This window comes from Perognathus longimembris, chromosome 11 (genome assembly GCF_023159225.1).
Source record: "Perognathus longimembris pacificus isolate PPM17 chromosome 11, ASM2315922v1, whole genome shotgun sequence".
NCBI lineage: Eukaryota > Metazoa > Chordata > Mammalia > Rodentia > Heteromyidae > Perognathus > Perognathus longimembris.
Window position 1 is genome coordinate 63,902,825 of NC_063171.1, and position 26,763 is coordinate 63,929,587.

A 26,763-nucleotide genomic window follows, 5' to 3' on the forward strand; every position below is an offset into this window, starting at 1 on the left:
TCCCATGTGATTTCCAAACCTGTGAACAAGAATAAGAGGGAAAATACATTTTTATTGAGCAAAATCAAGTCAGTACTAAGATATTGATATTGAAGAATACCTAATAAATCTAGGCATTTCACACAGTCTAGTGGTACTGTGTTGGGTTCTGAAAACCCCAGCAAAATGAACAAAATAGACAGTTTCTGCCCTCACACTTTTTGATCCAAGTAAAAGCCATTACTGGCAGCTTTGGAGGGACACACAGCAAGAAATTTGCCCTTACATCAACTCTTGATGAGGCACAGGGTTGGGAGTTATTAATGATGCGTTCCATCTGGTAGCTTCCTGTCTATTTTGGTCTATTTTTGCTGATGATTTTTGCAAAGTACTAAGCTAAGCTGCTTTGACTTTGCTAGAGGGGAGTAGCATATCCTTTCAACATACAAATAACCAACTTGCTGGTCTTCTCAATACTTTCAGAGTTACTTTGCCTTATTGTTTCTGTATTCTATATTGGGTGGTAATCTGAGATAGTGAGTTGATTTCTGAAATCCACGTAAAGGATGCACAAAATATACGTGCTGTTCTAATCTATTGTCACATTGCGAAGAAGACAGACCATACTAAGCAGAATACATGTGTATCATCTAAGATATCAGGAAGGAAGGTTCAGGTGGTTAAAAATACAAAAGCTGAAGGGAGCATAGCAAAGACTAGAAGAATATGAAAAAGAAAAAGAAACAAAATGAAAACAGTTTTAGTAAATTCAAGAGTTGTTCAATGTTCTTAACGTCTAGTACCCTAATTTTTGTTGAAAACTTGTAGGCTAATTAAGGCTGCTTGAGAAACTAAAGAGGAATCTTGGTAAGCTAGATTATTATGTTATTCTTTGCAAATCAGAGCCCAGAATTCTCAAATTAACAAATGTGTTCTCCCTTTTGGAGCCAGGCTATTTGGGAGTTTCTGTTTCCCCAGCTTAGGGCCCAGATGGCATTATCCACAGATTGTCAGCCTCTGCTTGCTGATAGTTGTCCGTGTTGCATGCTAATACTTATCCAATATTACCACTTTTAATTCCTTATGTGCTAGAGAACCTCCACTATATTCTAGGTGTTGGGCATACAATTACTTATAAGCAAAACTGGCTAGCATTTCTTCCTCAGAGTTTGAAGTTTAGTGAGGCTTTAAGAAGCTATGTAATGGCAAACTTTATTGTCACTACAACCAACTCTGAACTTTTAGAAAATACCAAATACCTGGGTTGGAATTAACTATGGGGAAAGAGAGGATAGGCATACAAAATTGGCAGATTCCTGGGTGTAGTGGCTGCTACCTGCACTATAGCTCCTCTGAAGGCGAAGATCTGGCCATAGCAATTCAAAGACAGACTGGAGACATATCTGAGAGACTTTAATTTCCAATTTATCAGTGTAAAACTGAAAGTGGGAGCAAAAATGCCACATGATGATGAGAGGTTCTAAGTTCAAATCCCAATACCAGCACACACACACACACACACACACACACACACACGTATGAAAGGAAGGAAGGAAGGAAGGAAGAAAGGAAGGAAGGAAAGAAGGAAGGAAGGAAGGAAGGAAGGAAGGAAGGAAGGAAGGAAGGAAGGAAGGAAGGAAGGAAGAAAGGCCGAAGAAAATTAGCAGATATATTAGACACAATAGGATCATGGGAAGAAGGTGGGTGATTATTTCCGCTCCAACCCGCTTTTTTTTTTTTTCTTGGTATGTGTCACTATCTATCATCAGCACTGGGGATCCAATCTGGCACTATTTGTAGTTATATCTAATGAAAGGTCATGGCTTAGAATACACATCACAGTGCTTTCAATGATGTGTAATATTTTGTCACTATTTTTATAGATTGACACATGGATGGAGCTTCAAATTGGGTCCAGGATTTTCATCTTTTATTTGAAGCATTGTTTTGATTTAATTTTCCATGTCTTGTGTTGAAAGCACATTTTGCCTGAAGGCAAGATAAATATTTTCAGCTCTCCATCACTGGTATCAAGTGACGATTGCTATTTTGCATTGCTTTCTCTCCCTTCCCGTATTTATTCTTGATTCTTGTCCTGTCCAAAGGTATTTCTCCACAGAGAAAACCCTAGGGAATAATGCTGACTATGTATTCAAATGAAAAGGACATGATTTGGGGTGAACTAGGAGAAGGATGTACGCGAGGAGAAGCTTTCATGAAATTGAAAGCTTCAATGTATGGAGATTCCATTACAGTTGGTTTTGCTGGCTTGGATATGTCCATTGGAGAGCCATGTAGAAAACGCAAATCCACAGTTGTCTGCGTGAGTTTGAGAGAGAGGATATGTTGGACATCATCCTTCTTGCTTTGGTGGGGAGATGCATGGGTTACCCTTGGAATTTCGCTCTGAAAGGAAACTTATTTTCAGCAGTAGAGGAAACGGGAGCAGAGCAGGACTCTCGGAGGGAGCAGCTGTATGTGAGGAGGAATAGCAGGTGAGGTGTTAGGGCATCAACTGGAGGGAGTGATCCAGGATCCTGAGGGGAATCAACTAAGACTCCTGCTGATGCTGAACATCTGCGGGGGCCATCTGGAGGTGACTGGCGACCTTGATCACTGGTGCCTCCAGGGATAGACCAACAGGAGTATGACAGCACCGGAGGGGTCAATCTGGAATTGGTGATTTCTGTTAGACTTGCTGTGGACAAGACTGTCCTCCCATCCAGTCCTGAATGTGGAAACCCTAAAGCGTAGTCTCTAAAACTGTGACTGTAATTGAAGAGAGCATCCTTAGAGAGAGGCGATGGAGAGAGTGGGTCTACGAGGTACAAGAGTTGGAATACATGGGAGTAGTGGCGAGGCGGTGTGTGGGCCCAGAGAAGCAGACAGAAGGTCACTCTCAGTAAGCAAGCAGAGGCTGCAGGAGCAAGCATCCCTGCCTGCGCTTGGATCTTGGAGCTGTGGCCTCCAGAACAGAGAAGATGGATTTGTTCAAGGCACTCAGAAATCGGTGGGGTTTTGCTTCAGCCTCTGGGTCTCTCTCTCTCTCTCTCTCTCTCATCTTTCCACGACTGCTCACACCAGGTGCAGTGTGTTCAGCGTCTGTGTCTGCTGGAAGGACTTCACTGAGGTCACGGATTGATTGTGTGGCCTGTCAGAGGCCTTCACGTTGGTGGAGGTGTTTCTGGGAGGTTCCGTTAGGAGGGTTGACAGGCTAGAGGCCTGTCAACATATAAACTCTACACTGTGAAAAGACGGTAGAAAACAGAAGGGGTAAGGGTGACTTTGGTCCAGGCTTACTTCGCTGGACCCTTCTCCCCTCTCATCCTCCCTCCTCCTCCCTACTCTTCTTCCCCTCCTTTGCCTTTCCCTCCTCTTCTCCTCCGTTTCCCCCATTTCCTTCCCCTTTCTTCTTTCCCTTCCTCCACTTCCTAAAGATTTACCTTGCTTTCTTGATGGTTAAGATAGTTTTAAAAGTGTGTGTGTGTGTGTGTGTGTGTGTGTGTGAAAGAGAGAGAGATCATTTATTCCGTTTATTAATTTGTTCAGATGATTTTTTTGAGGGGATTTCTCTTCTACAGGACACCTGGTATACACTACTGCCAGAAGCAAAATCTCAAACCCCTTTGGGGTATAGCCTCTTGCTCTTATGTTTGCATTCTCCATACTCCGTGGCTTGTTTTTTCATCAGCTAAAGCAGCAATTAAATTCATAGGTAATCTAGTAAAAAAAAAAAAAACTCAACAAAAGCAAAAACCAAAACAGCTGAGTGTCTCTGGTTGGATTTTCCATGAGCAGATGCAAGGCAGCGTTTGGATCCTGGGCCCTGCTGGAGGCGTGGCCTCAGGTGAGCTGGGGGGTGAGGCCCTGGGATCCTGAGAAACAGCACTGCCTCAGGTGAGGCCTCCTGGGGGCCAGGTTCCATGTCTGTCCCAGCAGTGCTACCTAACACACGATGTGGCCTTTAGCGCTTTCGTTTGCTTCTTATGTTAGTTATAATAAGGGAATACTGGGTATTTTTCATAGGTAGGCAAATTTTATCCCAAGCACTTTCTAAAATGCTTTTTTTTTAGCCTTAGCAACACATTTGATAGTCGGTTTAGAACTACGTTTTGCCATCAGAAGAAACAAAGTGTATTATTTAAAAAAACGAAAAGTAAATTTGGTGTATTCAAGGCAAGGTTGTGTGTCTGAGCTTTAGACTGTCTGGATGTGAATATTAGTTGCAATACTTAAGGTTTTTGTGACTTTAGAGGAAGACTTCTGTCTCTACGTAACAGAGATGCTATTAGAAACTATTATCTTGGGGATTAAATAACACTACATATATACATATTATGATCATCAAAACATATAGCACATATATATACACATATAACATAGTATATATTGTTATATATTTATATGTACTACATGTAATAGTACATATGGGTATATAATGGTATTATATAGTATATATACTACATAATAGTATATATAATACGTATACTACACTATACACCATATATGTTTTGTATATTGTGTATACCTATGATATATAATATATTATGATTAGCAAAGTGCCCAAGCATTCTCAGCAAATAGTTCCTCTTTTTCCTTCTCCTTTTAAGTAGTTACAAGGGACATTAATTTTGAGATATCAGAAAACTACAACATACCTAGGTCAGACTCGTCCCTCCATGTCTCTTCCGTCCGCTGCGTCCCAAGCCAGTGTTCACTAGCTTCATTCGTCCTATTGTGCATCATTTCTCAGCTTCTGTTCAAGTTCTCGTCTTAGAACCCAGATGTGCTTCTTCCTTTCTGTTTCATCCTTGCTATTGTGCTTGGGCTGTTTTACCCTCTATTGAATTTATGTTATTCATATGCACATGTTTATACACACTGTGCCCCATTGTACTTGTCAGTTCTTAAATAGAAAAGGATTTTCCATGTGTCTTCTTTACCACCCACGCATGCCACTCGCCTGCTTTGTGGTTTCCTACCAAAGTTTCATCAGTACGGGGGGGGAGGGGAAGGTTTGATCCACAAGCTGATTGGCTATGCAAACCATATGTTAATTTCTTCTCACATTGCACGCTGCAGTCTCCTCTGCACCCTGCTATTTTCTTATGAATATAAAATATTCATGATGTTTTATTTTTTTAATTCTCAAAAGCTCAGATTTAAAAGTCTTAGCTTGTACTATGCTCTCCAGTGTTCTGAGGGCAGATTCTTTGCCTCCATTCATTGATTTCTTTATTTCTTAATTAATTAACTAATAATGTAGACATGGATGGACATCTCAAAACTAATTCTTTACAAATAGCTTACACTTCACTAAGTATTCTGCTCTCTTTTCCCTAGCGTTTTCCAAGAAGCAATCACTATCCTATGTAGGTAACTTTTGGTTTCCTGGCTTTGGAAGATATATTTTAGCAGATGTTCATATATTCCTAGATAAATTATTTGTTTTTAATTATTTTCATATTTGGGTTTAATGACATTGGGTATGAGGGAAAGATGAGAGTCATTAATTGACTGATTGCTATCTTGATAACCATTTTAAAGATCTACTAATTGAACAGGTCCTACTGTACTTACTGACCTGCCTAAAGACTCTTCCTTTATACTAATTCTTAATTTATGCATGAGCCACTGTCTTGATTTTCTCTCTCTTCCACGAATCCATTTGTCTTTCTCTATAGAAGTTATATACTGTCTTCATTATGTAATAATTGTGAAAATCCTTAATATCAAATAGGGTACCTATTCTTTAATTTTCTAAAACTTTTTACTTACAACAGACTGATTTACTAAGCTCAGTGAAGTAGCGAGTGTAGATTTCACTTGATACCTCTCACATTCTCAACAAATACAGCTTATGCACACAGTGTTGTCTATTATGAGTTTTAGGTGTTTACCCCCAGGACTGTGCCTTACTGAAATCTGTGATTGCTGCCATTGATCACTGCTATCTGGATGTAACGGACCGCATGGCACTATCCCAGGAAAAAGCATAAAGTCTAAATTGAAAGTATGCTTTCTATTGGTTGAGTATCACTTTTGTACCACCATGGTGAAAACTGAAAAATCATTACTGGGCATATTCATTATGTTGGATATTTTCACATTGCCTCCAATGAGTAGATCTGTACAAAGTTCCTTTTGAAGTTAACAGCCAAATTCACTCTGAACTATGCCCCCAATTTGTTGATTAAGAGCTTCTTACAGGAGTCAGCAGCATGAAATTAAATAAGTGACCCATACTTTTTGTTTTTCCAGTGAAAATTCCCTTGTAAAACTGTTTTGTTGCTGATCATATTTGACTTGACACATCAAAAGGAAGGGTGCTAGTGGCTCAAGCCTGTAATCTTAGCTACTCAAAAGGCTGAGCTCTCAAAACCAAGGTTCAAAGCTAGCCTGGACAGAAAAGTCTGTGAGACTCTTATCTCCAATTAATGATGAAAAAGCTAGAAGTGGAGCTGTGGCAAGTGATAGAATGCTAGACTTGAGCATACTGAGAATCCAGGCACTGAATTCAAGTCCTAGTACCAACACACACACACACACACACACACACACACACACACACACACCCCACACACCCTATACACACAAAGAAGGTTTTATTTCTCCCTGAACATACCTTCTTTATTCTCATCATAACTCATGTACATGAAACTCATGTCTAACCTTTTCCTAGAATACTGACAGATCCCGTGGTCCGTTCGGTCTTCTCATTCTAGAATCAAGCTTGTATCCCACACCTATAACAAAATAAATGAATGAATGTTGATTAGATAAAAGCTTCTCTGAAGACCTATGAACTTCATTGTGAAATTCTTTTTGGTTGCATTTCCTCTCCTACTCCAATTTGTGCCATCCTACCTTTCCACGTATTCAGTACAATTGGCTCTATCGTATCAAGTCTTACAGTCTACTTGTACTTGAGTAAAAGTACTAGGTATTAAAAAGTACACCCTTTACTTGAGTATAAGAAACAAGTACCAACTACAAAAAAGAGGTCCCAGGGAGCAGTGTTTATCACTCAGAAATGATTGCTCCCGGGAAAGTGAAAAATAGGAGAGGATCTTCGAAGTGCTGACCTAAAATCTTATATTACCAAGGGAGGCATGGTAGATTTCGCTGACTTCCTTCCTCCACTGTGCGTTCTTTCTTCCATGGCGGCTTCTAGTTCAGTAGGAATCGCTGCAGTCTGCTGAACGTGGCCTGCGTGCCCAACACCAGGCGCTTCCTTCTCAGCAGGTACACTTCTCTCCAAACTGGCTTTGCTACACTATTTCCAGGAAAAAAAAATATGATTAAATTTTCCCTCAAGATTTTTTCAAGGATTGGGGCAGTACAAATCCTCCTTGACTTGTGATGCTGTGATGTGCCAACGCACCTGTAGTAAATGGAGCCAAACTCTCAAGTAGAAAAAACGAGTTTCATACAACTAGCCTAGCGAATACTGTAGCTTAGCCCGGCCTACCTTAAACATGCCCTCATTACACTAGCCTACAGCTGGACGTTTCGCTTAAGTCAAAACCTCTGTGTGTGTGTGTGTGTGTGTGTGTGTGTGTGTCTGTGTGAGAGAGAGAGAGAGAGAGAGAGAGAGAGAAGAAAATGTGTGGGTGGGCAAGATACTAGGGACGCTGTCCCTTAGCTTTTTTGCGCAACTCTGGTGTTCTACCACTTGAACCACACCCCAACTTCTGACTTTTTGGTGATTGGTTGGAGTATCACAGGCTTTTCTGTGCAGGCTGGTTTCAAACTAGAGCCTTAGATCTGAGCCTCCTGAGTACCTAGGATTAGAGGCACAGAACACCAGCACCAGCTCAAAGCCTCATACTGTTTATTGAATGCTTCAATTTATTAAAAACAATGGTCTCACCATTCCCTATAGTGTGTGTGTGTGTGTGTGTGTGTGTGTGTGTGTGTGTGTGTGAGCTGGTGGGGGCTGTGGCTTGCTGTAGCTACCCAGTACCTTGAGAATATGTTGCCTTGAATTTCAAGTCTTGGAGAAGATCCACATTGAGAATTCTGGGTTTCTTCTCTTCTCTTCTGTTCTCCTGAGAGTAAAATGGAAGAAAGCCTTGCGCTGAGACGATGAATTTGGATTGGGAGGCTGTTTGGTTTATTGTGAGTGTGTGAACGCATGTAGTCATTTCATAAGCTAGGGTGTATTATTAGGACTAACAGTTTTATATATCCAGAATGTGCATAAGTGTGTGTGTGTGTATGTGTGTGTGTGTGTGTGTGTGTGTGTATCTGTGACCAGTGTCTGCATGGATTGTACTGTAGGGGCCTCTGAGATGTCGTTAATGGGAAGCAGGAAGTGGCGGGGAGAGGAAAATAATAGAAACCATACTGAAGCATGTGGAAATTCTTTTCTTTTATTGAGACTAGTGGTGTGAGTGGGATAAAAGCCTACACAATCCTTATCAAACTCAATTTCTTACAAACCTAAATGGGATATTTTGGCTGCCCTTTATTATGTACTTGGGACCATAAAATGAATAAATGTTCTATTTTGTATAATTTTCCTTTTTTACTCTCTGCCTTTAATGGCTTGGCCCAAGCGTGTCCTGCTCTTGTACAGATGGGCAGGGGGGCTGAGGAGGCGGAATCACTTTGTAATTGAAGAATGATGAAATGTACCATTGCACTTATTGTAGCTTTCTGTACCTTTTGCTTTCCACACTTACACATGTAAGTCAAGCTAAAGTTGTTTAAATTTCATTGCTTTAAGTAAAACAGGTCCACAAATCGACACTCCACGTGTGCACAGAAATTTTCCAAGTGCAGAGAGGCTGGAATAGAAAGGACTCACGCTGCATTTGTAAAGCGTTTGCCATGGGAACCACGGATTATGGAATTCCTGCTGGCTGCACATCCCAGATTGCAGGGCAGACACAGAGCGAATGCATTGGTAGTGGGCTCTCAGCTGTATATACATTGATATGAAGATGATACGTGGCTCACATTCTACATTCTTCTCTTGTCATTATATTACACACATGTGTGCATGCTCACACCCATTGTGCCTGTACACATATGTGCACCGGTGGTCTCTGCCTTACAGCAGTTGGGCTTAATGACTTTTATTCTTCCGTGTGACAGAGCAAAAGCAACATACTTTCAGTGGAAATTGTAGCTTGAATTTTCAATTTCTACCTTCCAGAGGCATGTAAAATATACTAAGATGTCTAAACTGTACTAAGATTGTGACTCTGGGTGGTGGCAGCCAGCTTGATCAATCAGCCTCAGGATGAGATGGCCAGGATGACAACCATATTCTCGATGAACTCTTATCAGTATGTATGCATTACTATTATTGAATCAGATATTCAATAAACTATACGGGAGACACTTTACCCTTTATTATAAAATAGTCTTTGTTTTAGATGCTTTTGTCTAACTGTAGGCTAATGTTCCTCTTCTGAGCATGTTGTAAGTAGGCTGGACTAAGCTAAATAAGCTTTGGTGTTTGGAAGGCAGGTGTACCCAGTGCTATTTTTTTCTTTGTTTTATGTTGCTTTTATGATGGCACTGGGGCTTCAATTCAGGGTCTGGGCTCTGTTCTTTCGTTTTTCCACTTCAGGCTGGTGCTCTATCACTTGAAACACAGCTCTTCTTCTAGCTTTTGGTGGCTGACTTTGCTGCCTGGGCTGACGTCAAACTGTGATCTTCAGATCTCAGCCTCCTGGATAGCTTGTATGATAGATGTTATAGCTTCAATTGCATTTTTTGACTGACAATGTTTTCAATTCATGGAGGATGTGAATTATCAGGCTATAATCAAATCTTGAGTCGAGGAGCATCCCTGTGTACAATACCATATGCAATTACATGCATATGTACGTGTGTGCAGCTGAACTAGTTCCTCCAAACTGATTTTATTCTTTTACTTTTTTAAAATGCTGAGAAAACCCATTCAATTAATCTCCACTTCCATTTAAGATGGACCCAGCTAAAGGGGTCCAGAAAGTTGAGTAGTTGTGAAGGAATTGAATGTTAAAAATCATGGAAAATGGAGAGCCTGCCAGACCTTAAAATGAACCTGCTTGAGGATACACATCTGAAGGTCAGAAACAAAAAACGTGGGGAGCCCTTGAGCACAACTTGGTGAAACTGTTTTTACTAAAATAAAAATAAAAGGATGGTTGGCCTACTTCTTGATTTATTTTTACAAGCCTCAATTAAGGGATTGTTTTAAGTGGCTTCATTCTAGTGGGCACACTGGAACACACCTTGATTTACAGCTACTTGTGGATAGAAGTAGGGGAATTGCAGGGGGTAGCAAGACCCTTGCTGTAAAAAAATCTAAAACCGAAAGGACTCCAGCGCTTCGCTCAAGTGACATTCCATTGAAGTGTGAGGCCTTGGGACCGATCACCAGTATCAACACAACTGAAGTATTGTTTATTGCCAGAGGTAGCAGGGAATATTTGGAAGTGGATAATGAGCTGGTGAGAAATCACAGGATAGAAACCGACATACACTTCCTTCATGGGGATCTGGTGTTCACAGAGCTCTTTGGTAATAGTTAGCAAATGACATAGACCCCTTATTTAATGACATGTGAATGAAGTGAAGACACAGAGGAAATCCAGAATCCTAACTTAGTTCCAGACATAGATAAACAAATTAGGAGTCTTGCTGAAATGGTGAGTCTGATTCTTTTTCATAAAACAGAACTGATGTCTCCTCAACCCAAGTCACCTGTAGCTTACAAACATCAATGGAATTTAGCAAATTAAATGAGTGAGCGGTAGTGCACTGTAATGTCAATGCACTACAAATATGCACGATAATCATAAATGTAATGAATATGATAAAAATAAATAGAATCATGGGTTGATAAATGTGCAGGTACATCTAAATTAGTAAAGTTCAAAGAAAAGCCAGCAGAGAATTAAACATTAGTCACAAGAGACATCAAATTGGAAGAAGAAAAGAAATTTCCAGAGTCAACTCACTGAAAATCTGGATTTCAAATTTTGACATTATTATTCCACTCACTGTATTACTGACTAAGAATCCTCCAGGAAGAATTGGAGGCCCCATTCAGCATCTGTTCGTGAATCTGACCAGCAATCTGTAATGAGTAGTAGATCCCAAGTATTACATGATATACAAGGATAAGTGTGAGGAAACTCAGAACTCAGCGTGGAGCTGGCTTCCTTGAAGTTCCTGCTGGAGTTGACTTACTTGGTTTGTGTGAGAACACTTCTACCGCCATCACATAAAAGACTTTGTGAATTTCCATAACCAGTGACCATGAACAAGGTGCCTGAAAACTATAGAGCTTACTGACCTACAGATATGGAGACCAGATACTTGAACTGCAGGTGCTGGATAGTTTTGCCCTTAAGTGCCTTTCCTAGCTTCTGATGACCCAGGAATTCTTTTGAATGTGTTAATGTCACTACAGTTCTGGCTCTCCACATATGCCATCTTCCCATCCATTCATTTCTGCACCCAAGTCTTCCTTTTTGTGTAAAAACAGGGATCACATTGGCTTGAGGATCCATTCCAGTGTAATCTCATCTTAATATCACGAATTATATCTGCAATGACTCTATTCTGAAGTAAGAGCACATTCTGAAATACTAGGAGGTAATACTTCCATATATCCTTTGGAGTATGTGATTCAAGTCTGTAGAGTACCATAATCAGCATAAGGCAATAAAATACATCCAGCACTATTGAACCATTATGGTCCTCTCCTAAGAATATCCTCCTTTGGTCTCACTATGTGAATGCCTAGTGTCCTCTATAGTTTGTCATGTCCAAGTAAATACTTTTTGTCTTTTACCACCCAGTGTGTTTACTTGTAGATTTATAGGCACTTTTTATTTACAACAAATGAGGAAAAGACATGGAAAAATTATATTAAATGAAGTAAGCCAGACCCAAGAAAACATAGGTTGCATGGTTTCCCCATAAACAGAGTGTCCATTCTGTCTTTACTCATGGAATCAGAGCACCAGGTGGGGATTTAGGAGAAATCCATGACATAAAAGCACAGAAATGTGTCGAGGTGTTGTTAAGATGGTGAAATCTCTTTTACAATTATTAAATAAGCATCTTAAGGATGAAATAGGAAAATTACAATTTATTTAACAGCATCTTCATCTAGAGTGGCTTTTACACAAAATCCACATACCAGAGCACTGTAATGAGAACAAAATTGATGGGACAAAAATGTCTGACATGAAAATGGACACTAAGGCAACTTGATAGTGTTAGGAGAAATGTATAAAAGATATATCCTCTCAAAATATAAGCAGTAATTACAATTATTACAGAGTATGAAAATCCAATGGTTTTTAATTCATATTTGAAGATATTAAAAATAACCTAAGAATATTGCAATCAATCAGTTGTAGGGATAGAAGCAAAGTTCATAAAATATATAGGAAAAAGAATTCACCAGTATGTTACCTGTCTAGCTTACTGTTACCGAAATAACTTCTTTCAAGAGGATTGAAAACCAAGGACTGGGTTGGAGCTTAGCAGTACAACATGTGCCTAGTATATATAAGTCCTGAGGTTGATTATCAACTCTGAAGTGAAACAAAATCTCATCAGAAAAGTTTGTCAAGAAGAAATCATATATTAGACATAGTAAGAAGACTTTCAACTATTTTTGAATAAAATAATTCAACAATTCAGCAATAAAAAGCCACAAGTTACCTTCAGCCTGATAGATGAAGGTAGGTTAGGTATTTTTTAAATAACAATCTGTTAAAAGTTTTAGTAAAGTACAAATATTACAATCCCAGAATCAACAGCAGAATCATTGCTGACACAGTATTGTCATCTGCTTGTAAGGAAGTTATATATACCACAATTGCTTAACATTTTTTCTATAAGGAATTTGTTAATGTAATAGGACAACAAGGGTAAAATACAAATAGAAATACTGTAGAATATCACCACCTTTGTCTGTCCAAAACACCAAAGAAGAGACATGAAAACAAAATTGATACACGTATAATAGAAGGGGATTAAGTCAAATTTCCATTTGTAATACAAAAGAAAAATTATGTTTAGTCAGAAGAGTACTGTTATTCTGTTTTCCCGATATAATTTCTTCTCTAGCCCAGTCTGGAGCTCACTGCACATCCTAGATTGGCCACACACTTTTGATGATCGTGCCTTCCCCTCCTGAGGGCTGGCATGACAGACATGCATGGCCACATCCAAATAGAGAAAAACATTCACAACGCAGAAACCACAACGATAAAATACCAAGAAGCAAGTGCTACAAAAACAGATAGCAACGACCTATATAGAATAACAAACTCGTTAACAGAGTACATATTTCAATAGAAGCATGAGAACATATTTCAATAGAAGATGCCAGCGAGTGATAACGGTGAGTTAGGATAAATGTGACAAAATGATCCTAAATGGTATCTTTTATATAAACATGTAATAAAAATGTCAGGTTAGGAAGTGTTGTAGTTAGATTTGTCTAACTGTACTGTTCAAAACATGACATACTAGGTGATATAAAATTCAAATGAAGTTGGATGGAGCAAGTGAGAAGTGAGCTAAAGGAGGTGAAAATAGAGAAGTAAAGGGAGGGAAGGAGGAAAGAAGGAGGGAGAGGAGGAGGATGAAAAAAGGAGAAAGGAAGGGAGGGAGAAGAAGAGAGGGAGAGAGGAAAGGAAGAATGGTAGCAAAGAGGGAAGGAAGTGAGGGAGGGAAAAGGAAAAATAGGGAGAGGAGGGAAGGGAAAAACAAGACCCGAAAGTAGAGAGGCACCATTAATATTGAGAGGTATTTACAATTAGTTAAAATGGCAATTTTTTTGACAGATTAGCCACTAAATCTACCAAATTTGAGTCCATTGGGTAGCAGGGAAATTTTCTAAGGTGAGCCATAGAGCTAGCGTGCCTTGGAAATGGAGGACTCCAATGGATGAGGCCAAAGAAGGCTCTAGTCTGTACTATGTAAGAGGAAACCTGGAGGATGATTGTTTTCTTCACAATGGACCAATGTTTTCTACACCAATGGATCAAAAAAGATTCTGTTAGCTTCCCTTTTGTTTATGACTCTGGCTTTAAACCCCATTATATAGTGTATTTTTGTGTTTCAGCCATATTTCTGTAAATATGAGAGCATAAAGTTAGCCAGTGGTTTTTCTTCATATCATTTTATGGTGAAGGGGGTGGGTATGAACTCATAAGTCATTTGAGAGAGCTCAGACCCTGGAAAATGCTTTTTACTTGTAGGAAATCACCCACAGTTTGTGAGTGTATTCCAATCTGGGTCATTTACGGAGTAATTGATCCTTTTTATATTTTCCAGTACTGGCTTTTTTCAACTGTGTCATCACTCCATTGCAATAACATTGATCTGCACAAACCCAGCACTGAATTCCAGATCCAATCTGCAGGATGGATACACGTCCTTACAAATTTGATCATTTGAGGAAGCAAATGTGCATGGCCTTTGCTAAATGACTTGTGTAATGGCCACATGTCCTCTCTCAAATTTGCTTTGCTATCCATAATAAACTTTAACCAGTTTAGCTTGATATTTGTATTATGGTTAGTTAATCTTAAATTAACTCATTTTTCATCTAGCGAACAAGTAAAACAGACCAATTGAAGGGGAGGATTTCCAAGATGTTAATGGCATTTGGGTCTGAGTGTGTGTTCACAGGCTTTGTTTTTGTAAAGTTGAGTGAGTATTCAGGAAAAGTTATCCTGTAAAAACTTATTTTACTGTAATTTTTTTCTCCCCCTATTTATATGAGGTGAAGAAAAAGAGGGAGTGCAGAATGGCAAAAAATGGAAGTTCAAATTTTTTAGGGAGAAGAAGAAAAACATTAGAGGTGTTCAAGTTTTTAGAAGACATAATAAGTAGAGCAGGGGTCATTATTGATATAAACACTGGATTGCATTGCATTTGTGGCACAGTGAGGCTAATTTTTGTATCTTCCTAAGTTCTCTTGAGTGCATAAGACAGTAGAGGAGAAAACAGGCCTGAAATATCTCTGTAGTACGAGAGCATGTTACATGTCACTTATTGTTTTCTTCTTTCAGCTTCTCTCACAAGTTTTCTTACAAAGAACAAAGCAAAACGAAACAATCCAACCCAGCCACAAGCTCCCAAACCTATCTAGTATAAGGATTAAAAATGTTGTGATACTTGGAACAATAAAAGTAATTTTTTTGCCTATGCAGATATCAAAATGCTTTCTTAGTTGTCTTTCGATTCCTAACCTAAAATAAATATACGTGAAACTACGACGGTTGATAATTGCTACCATGTTATTGCACACTGAAAAGTAATTTTCCTTTTTCTAAGTATCAAATGCATTCCTATAACACAAAGCAGAGTTTTCAAGACTTTAGAGAACAAGCTAATATGTGCACTAGAGTAATATCTTTTAGACTGTTGATTTTATTCCATAGTGGGCTAAATATGTAATATTCAGTATACTAGCCATCTTCTTCATAATCTATGGGGTATTTTTTTTTTTTTGCCAGTCCTGGGGCTTGGACTCAGGGCCTGAGCACTGTCCCTGGCTTCTTTTTGCTCAAGGCTAGCACTCTGCCACTTGAGCCACAGCGCCCCTTCTGGCCATTTTCTGTATATGTGGTGCTGGGGAATCGAACCCAGGGCCTCATGTATATGAGGCAGGCACTCTTGCCACTAGGCCATATCCCCAGCCCCTATGGGGTATTTAACAATCTACTTTCTGTTAGCAATCCTTTGTGGATGTGTGGGTATGGTGCCAAGTTAGTAAACAAGAAAAGGTCATAGTAAACAGTGTGTCCTGCTAGGATTTCGTTGAAGCAAAGAACTTGCTAGAAATAAATCTTCGGTCTTTGATTTTCAAGTGAATCTTGGATATCCAGCATGATGTTTTCAACCATTGAAGTGATTCTTAAAGTGGAAAAAATGGAAAGACATGAACTCTTTTGGTTATTGCAAATGAGATCACCATGTCTAATCATAGTTTTGAATGACCTCTATCATTCATGACACTCATTAGTATGCATAATTAAAATTACTGCATTTGAACTACTTAAATATTTAAATTTAGAAGGCAACTGCTCCTTTCTAAAATATCAGCAGTATATTGTATTCTATTCTCATTTTCTGTGCTGTGTAATTCAGTCTAAGAGTCTACTTTATTAAATTAAAGAATTTTATGTTAGTATATTACTATTTATGTTAAGTAGGGAATTGCAAAGTTGGTCTATATTTATCTTTGTCAAATTAAAAAACAGTTGGATTTACCTAAATATATGCATTTGCATTTTTTTCTATTGCAGGGTACAAGTTGAATTCTACATGAATGAAAACACATTTAAAGAGAGATTAAAGCTATTTTTCATTAAAAACCAGAGATCAAGTAAGTTTCTCTTTCATTCCTGTCTTATTTGTTCGTAAATACTTCTACCTCAAAATTCCAGCTGTGCAAAACAAATTTTCACATAGCAAAAAAATGTGATGAGATTGCTTGACAGACAATAAAATCATAGGAACTATATCTGCGAAATCTACTGGAGTGAATGTTTTAGGAACCCTAAATGTGAAATCTAGTAAAGTGAATATTACTTACACACTTTCAATTTTCCAAATCCCAGACGATTCTGCAGGCCCCTGTGTGGGCTGTTTGAATTTGTACAGACATTGAGGATGCTAATGTAAATGAGAGAAGTCCCACTTGTAAGTCTGAGGGGCATGTGAAATACCATATGGGCAAGGCTCCATGTTTTGACCTGCTACAGTGAAGGATAAATTTCTCAGTCCATCAGGAAGAGTTAAAGAATCAGAACAGCGATGGCACTCTGATATCTACAGAATACTGGGGTCCTTCTGATGGGGAATTTGAATTAGCTAGTAAGTATAGGGTGAATCTTAGAATTTACCATCCCAATGACACTTATGGAATACACTTAGGGAACTCTGGAAATTCAAAGGGATGTGATATTGTCATAACCCCTACCCTTTCAAGGTCACAGTTCAGTGATGACTTGCCTTAATATGGACTATTGATCATACTACTATGATCACTGCTTACAATTTCCATAACTGGGAGACCTGCATTGTATTTATGTAGATATTAATCTATCTGAATTTTGACACCGGAGCCCTTTTAGAGTATTAAAATTACTTTGTCCTGATTTGTGAGAGGTTATCCAAAGACTGCCTTCTGGGAGTATTTAAGATTTAAAGTCCACCCACTAGATGTTCTTAATGGCAGGTTAGCTTCAGAGTCAAAGCTGGTAGTAATTACAGCCCTCGTAGCCTGGTTATTTACAGGTTACCCAAGAAAGCCTCATGGGTAAATATCACCTAACGGGGCCATGTTGTCTGAATGAAGACGTCTCAGATTTTAATAGTAGATAGTCCTGTCTTTCCCGTTCAGAAAAAGATGAATTGTATTGCTTGAATTCTCACCTGACTGCCAAGGAAAACCATTCACAGGAAACAAAGGCAAATCTGTTAATAAGGTAAAAGACTGTCATAAAGAAGCTAACTCATAAAATATACTCAGTATTTCAATAGGAAAAACCCAGAAAAAAATCATATAACTAAGCATTAACCTTTCTATAGAAAGGTTACAAAGTACACTCACAGACAGTGTTGTAAAAAAAATGAAGTGACATTTTACTTCTGGATTAATTGGGAAATAATTATAGGATGTATTCTCTCCAAATTTTATTCAAAATGTACAAATCAAATATCACTGTCTAATTGCTGGCATGATAATGGTCCTATTAATCAGCCTTTAAGAGTGTTTTGCTTAACCTTAATTAATCTTCTTCATCATCATTAAGTATTATGGGCTGTACAATTGTGACCTAAATAGTTTGAGAGATATACATGTGTGGCAGTCTTCATTTTCACCACGTTTCCTTGACATTTAACCTAAGGAAATGACAAGGTTCAATTGGCTCAATTCAAAATGCAGGAGGGCAAGAAAGAGGCAGGAAGTGGGGAGAAAGAGAGAGAATTGGTACGTTTCTCAGCATCCTATTATGCGTTATCTCTCTATAATTATACAATTAATATGCAACATGTAATTATATAAATTGGTATATACCATCATGCAAACATATAATTTAAAATATCACATATAATTACACAAATGTAACTATAATTTCCCTGTTAGCAAATCTACAAGGTGCCCTGGCGCTCCAAGATTTTTTTTATTTATTCTACATACATGTAGGAAGCTAGACTTTTTTAAATGGCTCAGTTTTATTCCCCAATTCATGCATCTATAAAATGCTTCAAGTTATAAACATACTCCAACCAGCCTCAATGGGACTCATGCGTTGCGACTTCTAGTTGCGGAAACCCACACTTCCTTTCAGGAAACAAGGTTGACTGCCATTTGCAGTGCATGTGTTCTGCGGAGCTCTCTCAGCTAAGTAAAGTGCACCTCCCATGAACTTCACTGAGTTCAGACAATTACAGCATTGCAATTTCTAAATACAACCTAAGTAAGTGCTTTACTAAAAGTCAGTGTATTTGACAATCCTTTGTAGTCTTTCACGAACTAAGTTCAAATGAAAATCAAACTTTTGTTGTTTGTTCAAAGGTCTAAGAATACGTCTGTTCAATTTTTCTCTCAAATTATTAAGCTGCTTATTATACATAATCCGAGTGCTACTAGAAAGCCCTTCACAAGGAAATGAATGGTAAGGTACCTTTGTCTGGAATTCTTGTATTTATTTTGAATTGTATTACATGCATTTTGAAGGATGAGTTGTAGAATTAATCTTTTTTTTCAAGGAGGGGAGATGTTTGTCACAAACCAATTTGGGTTTCAGGTAATACATTAATATAATGTTTGTAAGTTCTTTGTATACCTTTTGTCTTTTAATGGTTATTTAGTTGTCCAGTGATAATACTGTTATTCTGAATAATCAAAGTGGTATTGCTATGCAAGATGCTGGAAATAATTTTGTTCAGAATAACTCATTCTGTGTGTATGTCTGTGTGTGTCTGACATGCCAGTATAGTGGTTGAACTCAGATAGTAGGCCCTGAGTATCTGCTTTTGCTAGGCTGGTACTTGAGCCACAGCTCCACTTCTAGACTGTTGGTGGTTAATTGGAGATAAGAGTCTAACTGTTCTACCTAGGCAGGTTTGAATCTTCGTGATTCCCAGATCTCAGCTGCCAGAATAGATTAGGGTTTCAAGTGTGAGCCATCAGTGTCCAGTAGTCTCTGTGTTTTTAAAGACCTGAATGCAGTTCTCTTCTTGATCTGTGTCTACTACTTGAAGGCTCAATCTGGAATATGCTGGATTGTTTTGATATTTCCAGTTATACTGGAGTTATACTATGATTGAAATTCTTTAATAGAAGCACAAAAGCAAGCTTTGAGACTCACATTTCACATCTCTAGTTTCAGTCGTGGCCTGTGCAGTTCTTTCTGTTGAATTAAACTATACCAATTGATTTTTGCCTGCTTTTTTCATCTGCAATCCTGTGGTTTGTCTTAAATTGAACTTTTACTCATTTATGGACTTCCTCTTGCCACGCTCTGCCCTTTCATACGGGTGTCTAAGGAGATGCTTCATCTGACACCATCACCCCACCAACATGTTAATTTTACAATGGTTTTCTAAGCAGAAACCTAAACGTGACGGATAACTTCTTCCACAAGTGTTTGTCTTTCATTGTGAAATCTTACCCTCAAGTAATTAAAAAATTAAATGTGAAAGTGGAAAAATAGCTTATAATATGCATTTGAGTCATTTGGGGACTCTTGAGCCTGTTTTGATAGTAAAGACTTCTTTGCATTTATTCAAAAGTATGGAGATAAAGATTATCATATAAGAATTTTTACCAGGCAGTGAACGAATGACCTGTGTGATGACTCCTTATAAAATAATTGCGTAATGATTTTAATGATGGATATTTCACATTGTCTTTGTTGAGTACTTACCATGCTCTATTATCATATTACAGGTAAGTCAAGATAGAGGTACACAAGACCATTCATAGGTATAGGAATACACACACACACACATATATATACACACACATATCTATCTATCTATTTCTATCTATCTATCTATCTATCTATCTATCTACCTTTATCTCTATCTCTATCTCTATCTCTATATTTAGTGGTACTAGGTTTTGAACTCAGGACCTTGCATGTTGATTAGGACCTCTATCACTTGAGCCATACCTCCTGCTTTTTGTGCTTGCTTAATTTTGAGATAAGGCATCCCATTTATTATCAGCTGGCCTGAAACACAGTCCTCCTCTGTTTGCTTTCTACATGGCTGGGGAGATTGATGCATGCCAGAGCACCACGCTCTTGGGGGAGATGAGATCTCGTGAAGTCTTCTCTGGGGTGGCCTTAGGCCATGGCCCTCTTGACCTGTGCCTCCCCAGTAGCTAAGATTCCAGGCCTGTGCCAACCTTCCCAGCACTCCAAGGGCATTTTCAACCTGTGGAAAGATTGTACATCTTGAGATTCTTGCTATTTCCTGAAATACATATTTTATCATTCCTACGTTTAATCAGAAGAATCAGAGATATTTTTATACTTCCTCCTCTCTGTATTCAGACCTGCCGGATGGATCTTGTGCCCTTTAGCCTACGTTCACTCAGTGACCAAGGCAGCTATTGCCTTTCCATCTCCCCCGGCATTCGCATCTTCAGCTTCCCGGCTGCTGAAGGACATCTCAGACTTCTTCCTATGCCGGCCCCCTTCTGCTGTGTCTTCCATATTGCATGGGACAGAATGGGCATCTGGTCACGTCCAAGGGCCACCCCCTCCTTGGGGCGGCCAGCCTGGCCTCGGCCACCCCCTCAGATTTAGACTTCTAGTTCTGTCTTTGCTCCCTTTGGGCTCATTCTCAAAGTGAGCGTTCTTCCCTCCTGCTCAATCTAAGCCCAGGCTCCATGCTGCTCCACCTCAAGCGCCAAAATGGCCACGAATCACCCTGAGCTCCTCCATCCTGACCATTCCCTGCACCCTGGCGGTGCTCTGCTGGTCAGGGCCTTCCTGCTTTCGCTGCCATTGTAGTGTTCTGGCGATCGGATGATACAAGGCACGTTGGCTCATCGTAACTAGCTGTTCACACAGTCATAGTAAGCATTTTATTTAAAATTGGAATCTCTTCTCAGGTTCTGCTAGAATTCTTTTCATTTATCTCCTCCAGCAGCACTTCTAGTTTACTTACTGGACATAGGCTGTTTATTATTATTTTTTTTTTCAAATTTTTATTATCAAACTGATGTACAGAAAGGTTACAGTTTCATACGTTAGTCACTGGATACATTTTGTTTATTATTTTTTTAATCAAGTTTTTATTTGCTTGTTTGTTTTTCCCTGTTGGACTTGACATTCAAGGATGGCTTAAGGGGTTGGCCTGAATCTGCCCGGTCTGGCCCCACGAGTAATAGTAAACGATTGTAATGATATTTTACATAATGCAAAGATGGAGCATCACCGCCCAGTGATGTCATCACGCACGCGATGCATGTGTTACTCTGTTTTAAGGAGCATGGACGGTGAACATGAAAGAAAGAATCCTCCTGCTAACATACCACAGTTGATTTTCTTCAACTTGATGATTTAAAAATAAAATATTCTCACGAGGGAAAAATCATGTAATGATTCATGAAGAACCTTTCCAAGTTGGAGGGGGGGGGTGTAGTAGGAGGCACCGGCAGGTGAGATGATTATATGGAAACAGTAAGAGGACCAATGTCTGCTACAGTGAATTTGTATGTGATATTGCTCAGGGTATTTAGCCATAATTATAGAGGATATACATTTGACAAATCAGATTACTGGAATTAAAAACAAATACCACAAGCTAACTTATGGTTCCTTTTTAGATCTTATTGTCAATGCAGTCCTGGGTAATGAAAACCAGAGTAACCTTGATGGGCGCAGAGTTTATAAGGAAGCTCCCTCAGCAGAGGGGTTTATTGAATTAGAGCTTCTGACATGATAGGGTGGCAGATATTTTGCGCTGTCTGGCTTTATTTATAATCTCCCTCAGGAATCAAAACCTCTGTGAAAATGTCACTCAATGGACCAACGGAAGGATAGGAAAATGATTTTACTGTTACGGTCTGGCATTGTGCAGGTAGGAACCGGGCCGAGGGTGCAAAACCCGCTTTAGGATTCTAAGGTGTTCGCCAAGGACAGGCACCGCGGCATGTAGGGTACCAGTTAGATCAAAAGATGGGACGTGAAGCTGCATGTGTTCCACTTTAAAAATTATTAAAAGGATTATTGTGCTTTGTGCATCAGATGACAGAGGTGAAGGCAGGAAGCAGGAAACACATAAACCTTTTTTTTTTTTTTGGTGTCAGTCTTTGGGCTTGAACTCAGGTCTCGGGCTCTGAGTCTGAGTTTCTTTTTATTCAAGGTTGGTAGTGCAGTACCACTTGAGTCACCATGTCATTTCTGGTATTTTCTGAGTACTTTATTGGAGATAAGAGTCTCATGGGCTTTCTTGCCCAGCCTGGCTTTGAACTGTGATCCTTAGATCTTGGCCTCCTAAGTAACTAGGATTACAGGGGTCAGCCCCAGGCACCCAACTCTATTTTTATTACTCTCAGTTGATAATACTCACAGTTGAATAGTTCTCGTTTGCTTAGTCTCAGAGCAAGTCGTCAACTGAAATGGCTTTGTTCACATTGTTCACTCCAGTTGTTCCTGTTTCTCACTGTGTTATGTTTTGTGAAGGTGATTTTTGTTTGGTAATTCATGGTTTAGTGACTGACTCATGCTTAGGGTGACATGAATCCATATGACAGGGGAAAGAAGTAGACATTAGCTGAGACCCCCAACACTTCAAAGGAGGTACTTTTGGTGTTTCAAAAAATGTCCTGTATGAAGTCTCTCTGTATGTACATAGGTACAGCACATGTGACTGGCAGTATCAGTTCCTCTCCGTGATGATGTTCTAGAAGGCCATGAGGGTGCTACTTGAATTCACTTAGTAGATTCACTTATTAGATTGCAGTTGCTTTTCTGCTGTGAATAGTCCTACAGTCACACGTACCCTATGCTTCTCATCCATGAGACTGGAAGCACATTATGGCTTCCGTTTTGTCTTTACCCCTCCTTGTGGTGCAGCTTATGGGGGGAGTTTGTGAATCCAATTACACACGAACATTCGGCTTTCACGAGCAATCCATTCTTTGAAGAAAGTTTGGATACCAGCTTTCTACCAAATGTATATCTTTTCTTATCTGTTTTAAAATCTAATTTAACAATAAGGCAATTGGTGACAAGGTGGCTTTTCCTTGGAATATCTTGTCTCTCACGGAACTGTATCTATTGGAGATATGTAGAAATTTTTCATGTGTTGTAATGTCTTTGACATGACGTAGTCTTTTTTTTATTTTAACACAGAGAATTATACTTTCCTGGCAGGCACTCTACCCTTTCTATGCTTTTTGCTTTAGTATTATTTTTTCTTTTTAGATGGGATTTCTTTCTCTCAGATGAGTTCTTGGACTGTGATTCTCCTACCTGTAGCTCTGACATAGCAGTGGCTACAGAAAAACTCAACCACTCCAGCCCTGTTGGTTCAGTTGCAACTCTCAGCAACTTTTTGCCCAGGCTTTTCCTAGAACCTTGATCTTCTCCAGCTTCAACTCCTGAGTAGACAGGATTATAGGGTTGAGCCACTATTCCTGGCTCTCATGACAGACTGTTATCTAAAACATATATATGTATATATACATATATACATATATATATGATCTTACTTAACAATTTCTATGGCATTTCCACTGTTTACAAGAAAATATCCTAGATGAAAGATTATATCACCAGTTAAAAATAACCAGTTCTTAGTAAGTCTATGTTATGTATCAGTTTCCCACTGAAAGTGCTCACAGACTTATGTTTAGCAGTGTATTTTGTGGGGACTACTCTACTCGGTAGTTTAGAAGTTGCTGAAGTCCATGATTTCTCTCTCTGCCAACACCGAACATATGTCCTCCTCCACTCTGACATTCCTTGTTTGTGCCTGATTTCTCAAATGTTACTGAGAATATAAAAGAAATGTGTTGGGAAGACAGTGAACTCATCATCTCTATCTGTGTCTTGCCTGGCACCATGCAGCATTAAAATGGATGTCTAGTCTACTATGTGCCTGTGAGTAAAATAGATGGAGTATTAAATGTTCTAGAACTTGTTATGTTGGTGGTCACATCCATTAAGGACACAAGCATTCAAGTAGTTACCACATTTCAATGGGGGAGATGTGGAGAACAGATGTGGCAAACCCCACTAAGACATTGGTTGCTGTCATTGTCAACTGGAATTCTCAGAGCCTTCTCTGAGGGATAGAAGGAAAGAAGGTTCAACTAAGACTCCTAGACAGAAGATTAAAAGGCCTTGTAATGGAAAGGAGATTAGTACACTTGAATAAGTCTGGGTTTCCGTGACAAGGATTTTGGTTGTGTGTGTGTGTGTGTGTGTGTGTGTGTGTGTGTGTGTGCATGTGTGTCTGTATTGGTGTTTGAACTCATGGCCTTCCGCTCTTACTTGGATTGTTTGCTCAGGTTTGAACCCCACCTCCAGTTCTGGGTTTTTGCTGGTTAATTTGAGATATGAGTCTCATGGATTTTTCTGCCCAGGCTGGCTTTGAACCATGATCTACAAATCTCAGTCTCTTGAGTATCTAGGGTTGTAGGCGTGAACCACAGAGCTCTGCTTGTTAACAGTATTTGGAGGAGACACTTGTGTATTACTATATAATGTTTGTGCCAGTGTCAGTCACTGATTTTTGTAATATATTAAATTTTCTCATAGAAATACAAATCTGAAATAGTAATATGCCCTCTATTCTCAATTACTGAATTTATGCTGATTATTTATACCATTGAATTTTTATTACACAACTATTAACACATTTAAAACTTTAAAAAATAGCTGAGTGCCAGTGGCTCATGCCTGTAATCTTAACTATGCAGGCGGCTGGAATCAGGATCCTAAATTAGTCCAGGAGAGACTAACTTAGAATCCTGGGAAAGGAATTGCAGTCAGCCTTGAGTGAAGAAGCTAAAGGACAGAGCCCAAGTCCCGCGTTAAGCCCCGGTAGTAACACAAAACCACAACAGCAACAACAAAAACCTCAATGAAAAATAAAACAGATTTGTAGAAGATCCTTATATGAGTATTCAATGAAGAGTTACCTGCTAAAGGGCTGGGTTTGTTTTTCTTTCTCCTTGCAGGCTATATCAATATCTAAGTAATGACCTATTTTATTTACATTCATTTTTAACAGTAACCAAAATTGAAATGAAAAGAGGCTATCTCACAGTCCCACAAAATAAACACCAGGAAATGGATCCTCAAAAGAGGGGGTTATGGTCAAGGAGAGGGGGGCAGACAAATGAAGAGAGAAAGTCAGGGAGACCGCACTCATAATATTCAAGGCAAATCTTACAAAATGAAGAAGCGTGAAGGAAGGGGTGGGGTAGAGATGGGTGAGAATGTTGAAAGGGGTGACATCATCAAGATGCAATGTGTTCATAGACTGCTTTGTTAAATGGCAACTCATTTGGACAACTATTTAAGCATAATAATATATATATTAAAAAAGAAGATGGGTTTTGCTGGAATACAGATGAGCATTTTTTTCTTGCCAGTCCTGGGGCTTGAACTCAGGGCCTGAGCACTGTCCCTGAGCTTCTTTTTTCTCAAGACTAGCACTCTGCCACTTGAGCCACAGTGCCACTTCTGGCTTTTCTATATATGTGGTGCTGAGGAATCGAACCCAGGGCTTCAGGTATACGAGGCAAGCACTTTACCACTAGGCCATATTCCCAGCCCCAGATGAGTATTATTACAAAGAAAAGCAAAGATCAGTGAAATTTTTCTAAAGGTGATTTTCATATTTCATTATCGTTTTAATGTTAGCATTATTTTAGACCTTCAAACATTAATTGAAATCTCTAAAAGAATGAATGTTTCATAACTTAGTTTTTAAACTAATATTTATATGTTTCTTTTCCCAGGTCTCATATCTTTTGGGTGAATAGAAGTCTCCCTCTTTGGGGATTGCAGGTTAGGTCTCCTTTTGTCTTATTCCTACATTTCTGGGTCGAATCATGTTTCATAAAGCTATATGACTGTAGAAAGAACTGTTGAGATTCAAAACAAGTTTGTCCCTCCCTTTAACTTTTATTCGTATTTCAGACCAATGTTTTCATTGCTTTTGTCATGTTTTCCGCAGTTGAGGATTTCCTCCTGATCCCGAGTAGACTCCACACAGTGTAGGAGTGTAGAGGAAATAAACATAAGGCTTTATTTTTTTTTTCCAAACTGCCTTGATTGTAGATTTCTGTTTTGTATTTCCTTGAAGACCAAGGCCTGTAAACTGTCTCTACTTTTCTCCCCATGCCTTCCCAGACTCACGGTCGAGTCCTTCAGGGAGTTTTTGAATGGATGAGTGGGCCCTGACACTGGCAGTGAGAGCTTGTTTCCCAAGCAGCTAATGGCGCAAATAGAAGAACAAAACGCTCTTCCGTAGGAAGAGTCCTGAAGAAAGAGTAGGAGACTAGGAGCCGTATCAGCCTGTCTGAATTACATTTTTAAGCAATTACCCAGAATTCTGTAACACACTTCAGAGTGGAGATTCAAAAACAACTGAGGGTGTGGGAGAAGCAGAAGAACTTTGAGATTCCCTGATTAGGAGCTTTCTTCAGAACACTCTCAGATCACGTATTTGTGTCTTACTTTTTAATGGCATGCTGATTGGGACGTTCGCGCATGTCGTAATTGATTGAATGTGCATTGTGATAATTATGCAATCAAAATTTTC

The 26,763-nt window shown here is 39.1% G+C and overlaps 1 protein-coding gene across 6 annotated transcripts in view; it reads left to right on the forward strand.

The window, feature by feature from the left end:
* Kcnt2 (potassium sodium-activated channel subfamily T member 2) overlaps positions 1 to 26,763 on the forward strand; it is a 274,397-nt gene that overhangs the window by 75,323 nt on the left and 172,311 nt on the right. For 4 of the 6 annotated variants that reach the window (XM_048357403.1, XM_048357404.1, XM_048357406.1 and 1 more), the window contains exons 2-4: positions 16,263 to 16,342; positions 18,542 to 18,641; positions 25,958 to 26,006. In XM_048357403.1, coding sequence (XP_048213360.1) covers positions 16,263 to 16,342; positions 18,542 to 18,641; positions 25,958 to 26,006 — 229 coding nt within the window. Of the gene's footprint in view, positions 1 to 16,262; positions 16,343 to 18,541; positions 18,642 to 21,881; positions 22,063 to 25,957; positions 26,007 to 26,763 lie in introns of those variants that run through there. The other 2 variants (XM_048357408.1, XM_048357407.1) reach the window with 2 other exon arrangements.